The sequence below is a fragment of the Carcharodon carcharias genome, chromosome 14 (genome assembly GCF_017639515.1).
Source record: "Carcharodon carcharias isolate sCarCar2 chromosome 14, sCarCar2.pri, whole genome shotgun sequence".
Taxonomy (NCBI): domain Eukaryota; kingdom Metazoa; phylum Chordata; class Chondrichthyes; order Lamniformes; family Lamnidae; genus Carcharodon; species Carcharodon carcharias.
The window spans coordinates 126,074,137-126,086,790 of NC_054480.1; the positions used below are offsets into that span (position 1 = coordinate 126,074,137).

A 12,654-nucleotide genomic window follows, 5' to 3' on the forward strand; every position below is an offset into this window, starting at 1 on the left:
CGGCATCATCCAGGACAAAGCAGCTCGTCCGACTGGCACCCCATCCACCACCTTAAACGTCCACTCCATCCACCACCAACACACAGTAACAGCAGTGCGTACCATCTACAAGGTGCACTGCAGCAATTCACCAAGGTTCCTTCGACAGCACCTTCCAAACCCACGCTCTCTACCATCCACAAGGACAAGGGCAGCAGACACATGGGAACACTACCACCTGGAAGTTCCCCTCCAAGCAACTCACCACCCTGACTGGAAATACATTGCCGTTCCTTCACTGTGACTGGATCAAAATCCTGGAACTCCCTTCCTAACAGCACTGTAGGTGTACCTACACAACATGGACTGCAGCTGTTCAAGAAGGCAGCTCACCACCACCTTCTCAAGGGCAATTAGGGATAGGCAATAAATGCTGGCCCAGCCAGCGAGGCCCACATCCCTTGAAAGAATAAAAAACCTGCCTCAATGATGGCCGGAACAAGGATACCAGATACTTCCTACCAGCGCCTCCTCCTCACTCCCCAACCACAATGTTCTTTCTCCTGTCCAGACAACCACAGCCCACCCCACCCTCCACAATTACTGGAGCCTGACTCCAGGGCCCTCCTACTGCTGGGTTTCTGCCCGACAAGCAGACTATTCATCTGACCAGGGGCAGGTAGGAAACCTGAGGGAAAAATACATACATTCGAACATACGAGTTAGGAGCAGGAGTCAGCCACTCAGACCCTGGAGCCTGCTCCACCATTCAATAAGACCATGGCTGATCTGATTGCAACCTTCACATTCCTGCCTTCACCGATAACCTTTCACCCCCTTGTTAATCAAGAATCTATCTAGCTCTGCCTTAACAATATTCAAAGACTCTGCTTCCACTACCTTTTGAGGGAGAGAATTCCAAAGACTCACAACCCTCTGAGAGAAAAATATTTCCCCTCATTTCTGTCTTAAAACAGTGACACCTAGTTCTAAATTCTCCCACAAGAGGAAACATCCTCTCCACATCCACCCTGTCAAGACCCCTCAGGATCTTAAAGGTTTCAATTAAGTTGCCTCTTACTCTTCTAAATTCCAGTGGATACAAACCTAACCTGTCCAGCCTTTCCTCATAGGACAACCTGCCCATTCCTGGTATTAGTCTAGTAAACCTTCCCTGAGCAGCTTCTAACACATTCACATCTTTCCTTAAATAAGGAGACTAGTACTATACACAATACTCCAGATGTGGTCTCACCAGTGCCCTGTCTAACTAAAGCATAACCTCCCTACTTTTGTGATCAATTCCCCTCACAATAAATGATAACATTCTATTAGCTTTCCTAATTACCTCCTGTACCTGCATATTAGCCTTTTGTGATCCATGCACTAGGACACCCAGATCCCTCTGCATCTCAGAGCTCTGCAATCTCTCACCATTTAGATAATTAGCTTCTTTTTAATTCTTCCTGCCAAAATGAACAATTTCACATTTTCCCACATTATACTCTATTTGTCAGGTCTTTGCCCACTCTCTTAACCTACTTATGTCACTTTGTAGCCTCCTTATGTCCTCTTCACAATTTACTTTCCTACCTATCTTTGTATCATCAGAAAATTTAGCCACCATCCCTTCGGTCCCTTCATCCAAGTCACTTATATGAATTGTCAAAAGTTGATGCCCCAGCACTAATCCCTGTGGCACACTGCTCATCACATCCTGCCAACCAGAAAAAGACCCATTTATGCCAATTCTCTGCTTCCAATCTTCTATCCATGCTAATACGTTACTCCCTAAACCATGAGCTTTTTATTTTCCATGATAACCTTTGATGTGGCACTTTATCAAATGCCTTCTGAAAATCTAAGTACAGTACATCCATCATTTCCTAACTTGTAGACTTCCTCTGACATTTCCAGTCTCCCCACACCCTCTCCCCACTCCATCGCACCTGCCCCCCACATGCCCCTGTCAGTATTGGGGCCGTAATGTCTTCATCCTCCTTCATTGTAAAGTACTCTCTCTGTTTCCATTTTCAATGCAAGTCACTGAGACCAGCATTCAAAGTTTGTGTGCTTACATAGCTACAGTGAGTGTGACATGAGTATCAGAAACACAAAATTGCTGAGTACCACTGATGGATCCTGACCATTCCTGATTCAATCTGGCCAGTTGTGAAACTTGAAATTTGAAGAGTTATTTAAATGTTTTCCAGTAAATGCATTCAATGGACAGACTGAGAGATGGAACGATACACAGATACACACAAGGTCAGACACGTGAATTCCTGCCCTTGCTTTTGCAAGCATAGAAAGGCAAGGCAAAAAAAAAGAGTTGAATCAGAGAATAAAGCAGAGATGGGTGAATTCCCAGGTCAGTCAATTAAAAGCTAGAATAATCAGTGAATGCAGATCAATCACATATGAAGGAGATTTTAAATTTGGAGTCAGGGTTAGGAGTTACCCCAACCACTGCAGGGATTATAGAACTGGGCTAATGGATACACAACGAGGTTAGGAATTATCAGCACTGTCGGACTGAAGGGTGGACAGTGGGGGAGCAATGGAGTTTTTCTACTGTTGAATTTCCAAAAATGTCCATTCGCGGGACAGATAAATTACACAGTAGATTCCGTGACCTCCTAGAAACTGCACAAAAGGTGAGAGAGCTGATTGAAGCAGTGATACCGGGAGAGAGAGGCCCCACAAGTCAATGCCTGAGAGATGGAATTCTACAAAACGTTAGCAAAAACAACATGAGGAAAGCCTTCTGAGGCCATCTACTCACTGATGAATGGCTTGTAGAAATTTCCGTTGGTGTTTGCGTACTTTGGCGTGGTCAATCTTCTTCACCAGTTTGGTGTGTTTATAAATCAGCCACGTTTCCCTGAGTACATTGGCAGCAGTGTTTTTTACCTGAAAGAAATGAACTGGAAATCAGCGACAAGTGTTGGAAGATGAAATCTTTGTTACAAGCAAAGTACCCTTGAGTTCTTTTTGTACAGCACCATGCGGCCAATTTGTTTAGGTGCACGGATCTTTTAGATTTTTTGCACAGAAGCTTAAAAGAGGTCAACTCGTGCCTGGAGTGCAGCCCTACCGCTTCCAAGTTCCATTTATTCACTCTCATTTTCTCCCTCCTCCTTTCCGAAGGCATGAATTAGCAGCAGAGTTATCCGTGATATCCTGATTAACATTCTTCCCTCAGTGGAACAAATTATCTGATCATTTATCACGTTGTAGTTTGTGGGATCGCTTGCTGTGTGCAAATCGGCTGCTACATTTCCTACATTACAACAGTGACCACACTTCAAAAGAATTACATTGGTCATACCACATTTGGGATTTCCTGAGGACGCAATAAGGTGCTATTTAAATGCAAATTCTTTCCTTCTATTGCTCCTTTGGACCAGGAAGGAGCCATGGCTCCTACTCCATGTTGATCCTGCCAACAAGTGCCTTGTGTCGATTCTCACTCCCTCCAAGGCCCATCAAATGATGGTAGGGGTGGAGGGCCTCTTTTCCCTGGGACTGGGCAGCCAACCAGAGGTCAGAATAGACTGCTGGCTTGGGGGCAAGATTCCAGCTCGGGGGTGAGACAGACAGAATTTGGGGGTTGGGGGTGGGCACTGTGGGGCGGGGGGTGGTGGTGTGCTGTGTTTAACAGGAAACGCGATTCCAGGCCCTTGCAGTGCGCAGTTACGACAAGCTCTCACCCGCTTTGTTAGCTGCGTGTCCATCATGAAGTTGTGCACATGCTTCTCGGCTTTGGTGAGTTCTAGTTTCCGTGCAACCACAGCGACCACAAGCGCTGTGCACCCAGCTCCCTTCAAAAGAATCAAAATTACAATACACAAATATACAAGTAAACAAGCACATTCCCTACTCCCAACACTCCAGGGCTGTCTTGGAGTCTTCAGGAAATAGATGTTGATCCCACAGAGAGGAAAGCAGGAGAAAAATCATATTGGTAGGTGGAATTAAAAAGCATTTTTATTATTTCTTTGCATTCTTTTTGTTCATTAGTTTTTTTTAAAGCAATTTTGCTTACATTTTAAAAAATGACTGTGTTTCATTGGCTGTAAAGCACTTTGGGATGGTCTGAGGTCATGAAAGGTGCTATAGAAATGTAAGTCTTTCTTTATAATAATTAGTTGTTTGACCAACTGTCAAGAGCCATCGATTGGGTAATGGCTTTCTGATTGGTGCTGAGGTGAAGTGTCGTAAGGATGGGCATGTCGAGTGAGAGTATGAGGGAATGGGCTGATTGGAAGGGAAAATATCGTCCGATTAAAGTTCCAGGAATATGTCCAACTAGAGTTGGTGGCAATTCCTACCCTCAATGGGTGTGGAATTGGCCTTGGGAGGCAGCCCAGCAGGGACACCAGTGAATCAGATGCCAGTTTTAGACATTCCTCAAATGTACTCAATGGAAAAATAAACCGGGAAGGAATAAAAGGGATAAGCCGCCAATTTCTGATTACCCTAACCAAATTTCACCCCCACTGGTTATTCTAACTTTCCATTGACAGTTGCATTTAATCAACTGGTGCATTATTGGCAATAAGTAAAGATCCTCAAGATGGTCATTACCCCCAGCTATTGTGCCTGCCTTGTTTGTTCTAATCATCAACCCTCTCCTCCTCTACACACTGGCTTGTTAGTGGCTCCCGATGCTCTGTGCTAATCTTTGAATGACTGTTCCATTCATTCTGAAAGATCAACCAAATCCTGCATCTCAGCACTTCACAGTGGCTGACATTGGCTTAACTCCAACAACTCTCTTTCTACAAGCTCTGGAGCTCCCATACGCCTTATGAAGGAAGATTGCACAGGCCCAGATTGCTGCTGAAGATATCAGTGCCAGACTGATCATTGCAGTCCTATAAGATTCCCCACCTACATTATTTTAATGGAGGGTTAATTTAGACAGAAACTGTCAGGCCTCCAGGTGACAAGGAGGTGGATGAGGAGTTTCAGTGGCCATGGGATCAAGCCAGGGTTGGAAAAGGAGACATATTGGAGGTGAAAGTAAATAGATTTGACGCCAAACTGGAAGTACCGGGTCGAGCAAGTCACCAATTCTGTTAATTATCTGGTGGAATACGAGAAGAGATGCAGGAAGGGAAATGGGATGAGCGACAAGGACAAAGAGGTCCGGGGTACACCAACCAGGGCAATGACTGATATAAAGTGCAAAATTTTAATGAAGGTGTGGTCTCTTTAAAATTAATGCTTGCATCATGTTTTTAAAGTCATTTTTAAGTTTATTAGTTATTTAAAGTTTGGCATCAGAACACGGGAATTTATATCAACAGGAAAAAGTTAATAGACAAACAAGATGCTTTTTAGCAGATCAGTTCCGTCTACACACCTCCTTCAATCCCACCTCCCCACCTTCTCTCCACATCCCTCGATCCCACCTTCCCTCCACATCCTCAATCCCACCTTCTCACCTTCTCCCCATATCCCTCAACCCCACCTTCCCATCTTTTCCCCACATCCCTCCATCCCACCTTCTCCCCATATCCCACCTCTCTCCATATCCCTCAATCCCATTCCATTATGTAGAATCCTGCTGGTTGTTCACTGTCATTTTATCATTTAATCTTACCATAATCCCCGTTAGCAGGCAGACTCCTTTCCCGCAGTATGTATGAGGCACCATATCCCCATATCCAATCGACAGAAACGTGATAGAAATTAGCCACATCGCTCCCAAAAAGTTGCTGGTGACTTCCTGTTTATCATGGTATCTGTTTGGGTTCAGAGCAGACGACTATTAGAAACATCCCAGTGCAGTATCTGAGGTACCAGTCCAACAGGTACTTTAAAAAAACTGATATGTCCTTTCCATCACTGAATCTAATGGAAGAGTTGAGGCTGGCAGTGCGGCACACCAAGGATGAATAGCCCAGAGTGCAGTACAATAACGCTGAATGGAGTGGGAGAGAAAATCAGGTAAATCAGGAAACTGTGGTTCAGGGGACTTAGGAACAGGAAGAAGCCATTCAGCCCTTTGAGTCTGTTCCACCATTCATGGCTGCTCTCTATCTGAGCTCCAGCTATCCACCTTGGCTCTGTAATCCTTAGTCCCCCTATCCACCAAAAATCTATCAATCTGAGTTTTAAAATTTTCAAATAATCCCAGCCTCGATAACTTTTTGGGGGAGGGAGTTCCAAATTTCTACTCTCCTTTGTGTGAAGAAATGATTCCTGACACCAGCCCTGAATAATCTGGCTCAAATTTTAAGGTTCTGCCCCCTTGTTCTAGACTCCACCCCCACCCCCACCAGAGGCAATAGTTTCTCTCTATCGAACCTATCAAATCCTTTAATCACCTTAAACACTTCAATCTCATCCTTAATCTTCTAAATTTGAGGGAATATAAGCATAGTCTGTGCAACCTGTGCTTATAATTTAACCTTTTTAGACTCAATGTCATTCTGTGCTGCACACCCTCCAAGGTCAAAATATCCTTCCTGAGGTGCAGTGCCCAGAACTGAACTCATTGTTTACGGGGCTCAGAAGCATCTCCACAGATGCTTATAATTTTGAAGAAGTTGTGGTATTCATAGAAATTGTAGAATAATTCGCAATTGGAAATGAGGGTCTTCTATCTATCCCTTTTGCCTCTGCTTACAATCTTCCTTCTCTTCAGCTTTTCCCTTGCTCCAATTTACTTCCCTACCCTTCCAGTCCTGGAGGCAGTGACTCAGACTCAGATTATGCTTTGTCACCTGTGTGGTCCCTCTGATCCAGCCAGTGAACTTTTGCAAATCAAGGGTGGAATTTAATCAAAACAGAATTACCTGGAAAAACTCAGCAGGTCTGGCAGCAACGGCGGAGAAGAAAGAGTTGACGTTTCGAGTCCTCATGACCCTTTAACAGAACTGAGTGAATATTAGGAGAGGGGTGAAATATAAGCTGGTTTAAGGTGGTGGTGGTGGTGGTTGGGGGGGGTGGAGAAGTGGTGGGGGGGTGCGGGGTGGTTGTAGGGACAAGCAAGCAGTGATAGGAGCAGATAATCAAAAGATGTCACAGACAAAGGAACAAAAAGATGTTGAAGGTGATGATATTATCTAAAAGAATGTGCTAATTAAGAATGGATGGCAGGGCACTCAAGGTACAGCTCTAGTGGGGGTGGGGTGGAAAGACTAGCAGGGCATAAAAGATTTAAAAATAATGGAAATAGGTGGGAAAAGAAAAATCTATATAAATTATTGGAAAAAACAAAAGAAAGGGGGAAGAAACGGAAAGGGGGTGGGGATGGAGGAGGGGGTTCAAGATCTAAAGTTGTTGAATTCAATATTCAGTCCGGAAGGCTGTAAAGTGCCTAGTCGAAAGATGAGGTGCTGTTCCTCCAGTTTGCGTTGGGCTTCACTGGAACAATGCAGCAGGCCAAGGACAGACATGTGGGCAAGAGAGCAGGGTGGAGTGTTAAAATGGCAAGTGACAGGGAGTTTTGGGTCTTTCTTGCAGACGGACCGCAAGTGTTCTGCAAAGCGGTCACCCAGTTTACGTTTGGTCTCTCCAATGTAGAGGAGACTGGTGGAATTTAATCCCCTTCTCTGCGGAGAGATTGGTGGTGGGGGTTAATGCTTGATCGGGCAGGAGGATGGTGTGTGGAGACCCCGAGCCTTCCTATCACTGACACAGTTAAGTCCATGGTGGGAAGGCCCAGAGAAGCCTCCAGTTGAGATCCTTAAGTGGGAAATTAATGCCCATTAAAGGGCCTCATCCCACTGCCATTGTTATTAACACAATGGTGGGCGGAAGACGAGCCACATGGGAAGCCCAAAAAGTAAACTCTTTGGGGTTTGCTTGTGAGCTTACAGTGGGGGCCCCTCGTTCAAGGGAACTCAGTGCCTGATTGAGGGCCCCGGCACAGGGAGGGGAGCAGTGCCGGCTCAGAGCTCCGGTGGTGCTTATGGCAACAGAGAGCTGTCGGTAGCTCACCTGGGGCTTGATCGTAAGGAGGGTCCCACACTGACCAGATAAGTGCCTGAGGGGAGTTAAATAGTACCTCACCCGCTGAACGATACAAGACTGGACCCCCACAGCTAGAAATAAGTCCTGGCCAGTGGCTTCCACAGCCAATTCAGAGCATACAGTACTGGTGGGTACAGGTCTGTCACTGTATAACATTGGGGTACAGTACTGGTGGGGACAGGTCTGTCACTGTATAACATTGGGGTACAGTACTGGTGGGTACAGGTCTGTCACTGTATAACATTGGGGTACAGTACTGGTGGGGACAGGTCTGTCACTGTATAACATTGGGGTACAGTACTGGTGGGTACAGGTCTGTCACTGTAAAACACTGGGGTACAGTACTGGTGGGGACAGGTCTGTCACTGTATAACACTGGGGTACAGTACTGGTGGGGACAGGTCTGTCACTGTATAACACTGGGGTACAGTACTGGTGGGTACAGATCTGTCACTGTATAACATTGGGGTACAGTACTGGTGGGTACAGGTCTGTCACTGTATAACACTGGGGTACAGTACTGGTGGGTACAGGTCTGTCACTGTATAACACTGGGGTACAGTACTGGTGGGTACAGGTCTGTCACTGTATAACACTGGGGTACAGTACTGGTGGGGACATGTCTGTCACTGTATTACGATGCGGTACAGTACTGGTGGGGACAGGTCTGTCACTGTACAACACAGGGGTATAGTACTGATGGGTGCAGGTATGACATGAGGGTCCGGCACTGATGAAGTGAAAATCCAGTTACTGAAGGTACTGCTGAAACAGTTTGGGGTTCTGACACCAGAATCCTGCACAAGTAAGAAACATGGGATCATTGTTGTAAATATTCTTGGCATGTTGCACTAATCGTGAGTTTTTAATGGACGTGTTGGTTACTGGCACCATTCCTGTTGTTCCCTTGGAGAATTGCTCCTATAATGAGAAACGCTGCTATTTTTCTTAGAAAATGAACCCATTATTTTCTAGATAATTAGGTTCTGATTTGGTCTTCACAGCCCCTTTGATTTCCTTTCTTGGCATTTGACTCCTCAAAACCCAGTGCCTCACTGAACACGAAAAGCCAACACAGTTTCTCTTGATTGACTGAACAAGATCAAGGAGAACTTCAATAATCCTGTCACATGAAAAGAATGTCAAAATTGGATTGATTTCCATTATTTTCAATTTGGCCACTGCAGGGAGTTAGCATGGAGGAATCCAGGTCTTTCCATGATGCTTGCTCTTTCCAGCATGAATATCAATCAGGAGCAAGAAGCCTGGCCCATTGTCCAGCTCCCCTCGTTCAAGTATACTGAGGATTGAGTGTGCTACCAACTGAGCAAAGACTGTCACCTTGAATCCCTTCTCCTGCATATACCAAATAACCTGCTGTGAAGTCCCAATTTTATTGTACATTGATATCTAAGAAATACATATTTATTCATCCATGGGATGTGCGCATTTTTGGCAAAGCCAGCATTTACTGCCCATCCCTAATTGCCCTTGGGAAGGTGATCATGAGCTGCCTCCTTGAACCGCTGCAGTGTAAGTACACCCACAGTGCTGTTAGGAAGGGAGTTCCAGGATTTTGACCCAGCGACAGTGAAGGAACGGTGATATATTTCCAAGTTAGGATGTTGTGTGACTTGGTGTTCCCATGGAGACTGCTGCCCTTGGTGGTAGAGGTTGAGGATTTGGGAGGCACTGACAAAGAAGCCTTGCAAATTCTCTAAAACAAACTGTTGAGTTGATATTTTAACACCAATGTACATATTTCCTGGAAGACCTCAGCACTATGTCAACAATGGAGGAAGGGCTGCTCCATTTTAGCTTGAGGTGCCATGGGCAAGTCGGTAGACCTTTTACTTTCTCACACTATCTTTCTTTCATTCTCCTGTGTCTTCTAACCATTACTCTCTAATTTTTCTGTTTCCTTGCTCCTTCTAACCTACACTGTGAGCCTCCAGAATTCACCATGAGAGAGAATGAAAAACCTGTATACAATTAAAGCACCACCTGACACAGAACAGGCTTTATCTTTATCCTTTAAATTATTTTTAAATGAATTTCAAACTTTCCCTTTTCCATTGTCAAATTATACCCAACAGTAACCTCAATAGTTTCCAATATTCCCTTCAATTCAAACTCATACTCAATACTGAATTACAACTAATGGTGACCAAAGAGTATCTCAAAGCAGAAATCAATCCCCAACTCACGGAATGATACAGCACACAAGGTCATTCGGCCCATTGTGCCTGTGCCAGCTCCCTGAAAGAGCTATCTAACTACTCCTTGTTCTTTCCCACAGTCCTGCAAGTCTTTCCTCTTCAAATATCTACCCAATTCCCTCCTGAACATTATTACTGAATCTGCTTCCATCGCCCTTTCAAGCAGCATGTCCCAGATCACAACAACTTACTTCTCCTCATGCTACCTCTGCTTCTTTTGTCAATCACCTTAAATCTGTGTCCCCTGGTTACCAATCCAATGCTAACCTGTTTTGAATTTCAGATTTCATTTTATACATTCATTTTTTTTAACATTTATTTATTCATCCATGAACGGGATTGCTGGCAAGGCCAACATTCATTACCCATTGTTACTTGCCCTTGAAAAATAGTTTCTCATTATTTACCTTTGAAGTATTTGAGCATTTCTATCAAGTCTCCCCTTAACCTTCTCTTTCCTAAGAACAATCCCAGCTTCTCCAGTTTCTCCATGAATTCCCTCATCCCTGGAACCATTCTAGTAAATCTCCTCTGCATCCTCTCTGTCATGGTCAAAATTGAACACAATAGTCCAGCTGGGAACTGACCAGTGATCTATAAAGGTTTTAGAAAGAGACCCACCACCTGCTTTAGTCCCGCTGAACTGCTGACCACCCAACTTCCTTTCCTTTCCCCCATGTTAGCTGATTTTGTGAATGATCTTTTCTCCTTCAAAACTTCCGTCATCAGCCTACTCCTCAGAAAACCTACGCTTAATCCCTCTGTCCTTGGAAATGGCCCAACTCCAATCTCACTTTCCTCTCCAAAATCCTTGAAGGAGTTGCCTCTGTAATGAAACCGCCCATACCAGTCACAAATGGCATTCTATGTGACTGCTCATCCAGCTGGGTGGGACTGCACTTGGCTAGTTCCATTCTTACCCATTCAGTCGCAGCCAGAGAATCACCAGCAATTACTTTCCCTCTTGTTCCTGCACCATTACCTCTGGAGTCCCCAAAATCATCAATCCCTATTTCTCATCTGCGTTCTGTTCCTCAGTGACATCATCTGAAAACAAAGCAACAGATTCCACATATACGCTGACAACACCCAGCTTTAACTTAGCACCTCCTCTCTCAACCCCTGCATCATCTCTGATTTTTTTTTATATGCATTCATGGGATGTGGGCATCACTGGCCAGGCCAGCATTTATTGCCCATCTCTAGCTGCCCTTCAGGAGGTGGTGGTGAGCTGCCTTCTTGAACCACTGCAGTCCCTGCAGTGTAGGTACACCCACAGTGCTGTTAGTAAGAGTTCCAAGATTTTGACCCAGCGACAGTGAAAGAATGGTGATATATTTCCAAGTCAGGATATTGTGTGGTTTGGAGGGGAACTTCCAAGTGGCGGTGTTCCCATCTATCTGCTGCTCTTGTTCTTCTAGATGGTCATGTGTTTTGAAGGTGATGTCTAAGGAGCCTTGGTGAGTTCCTGCAGTGCATCTTGTAGATGGTACACACTGCTGCTACTGTGCATCGGTGATGGAGGGAGTCAATATTTGTGGAAGGGATGCCAATCAAGCAGATTGCTTTGTCCTGGATAGTGTCAAGCTTTTTGAGTGTTGTGGGAGCTGCACTCATCCAGGCAAGTGGTGAGTATTCTATCACATTCCTGAATTGTGCCTTGTAGATGGTGGACAGGCTTTGGGGAGTCAGGAGGTGAGTTACTCATCGTAGAATTCCTAGTCTCTTACCTGCTCTTGTAGCCACAGTATTTATGTGGCCCATCCAGTTCAGTTCCTGGTCAATAGTAACCCCTAAGATGTTGATAGTGGGGGATTCAGCAATGGAAATGCCATTGAATGTCAAGGAGTGATGGTTAGATTCACTTTTGAGTTTTGCTGAAAGAAAGAGCTTTTCGTCTTGCACTCATCAGGACAATTTGCAAGAAAATACCAACGTATGGGAAACAACAAATTTATACTGTATGAGGAGAGTGCTGATTGGTTGGTAAGTGGACTCTGATTGGTAGAGGCATTGCCGTGGTGAATGCACCAGTTGATGGTGACTGACTGTTAACTGCCAAGTATATTTCCAATATGTGGATGATATGTTTGCTATATTTAAGCCTGCAGCTACATGTAATAATTTCTTTACATTTCTTAATGGGCTCCATCCTGTGCTCAAATTCACCTTTGAAATGGAGCAGTCAAATGAACTCCCTTTTTCTTAATGTACTTGTTGAGAAATCTGCCAAGGGGTTCTCTACCATGGTCTTCCACAAGCCTACCTTCAGTGGTCAATATACGCATTGGGATTCTTACAGTTCCATGTGCTATAACATTGGCCTTAGCGGCAACCTTGTAAATAGGGCCCAAGCCATTTGCTCAGCATGCAAGCTTGATGCTGGGACAGGGCACATCAAAGACATTTTATGGGATAATGGCTGCCCTGGTCAGATCATTTCATGCTGTATATCACGCTAACTCAT

The 12,654-nt window shown here is 44.8% G+C and overlaps 1 protein-coding gene across 1 annotated transcript in view; it reads right to left on the reverse strand.

The window, feature by feature from the left end:
- The window catches only part of kcnn1a (potassium intermediate/small conductance calcium-activated channel, subfamily N, member 1a), a 75,484-nt gene that overhangs the window by 17,437 nt on the left and 45,393 nt on the right, over positions 1-12,654 (reverse strand). Inside the window, exons 4-6 of the mRNA XM_041204778.1 lie at positions 5,591-5,732; positions 3,693-3,803; positions 2,765-2,892 (exon numbers count right to left, since the gene is read on the reverse strand). Of these exons, the coding sequence (XP_041060712.1) occupies positions 2,765-2,892; positions 3,693-3,803; positions 5,591-5,732 (381 nt within the window). The remainder of the gene's footprint in view (positions 1-2,764; positions 2,893-3,692; positions 3,804-5,590; positions 5,733-12,654) is intronic.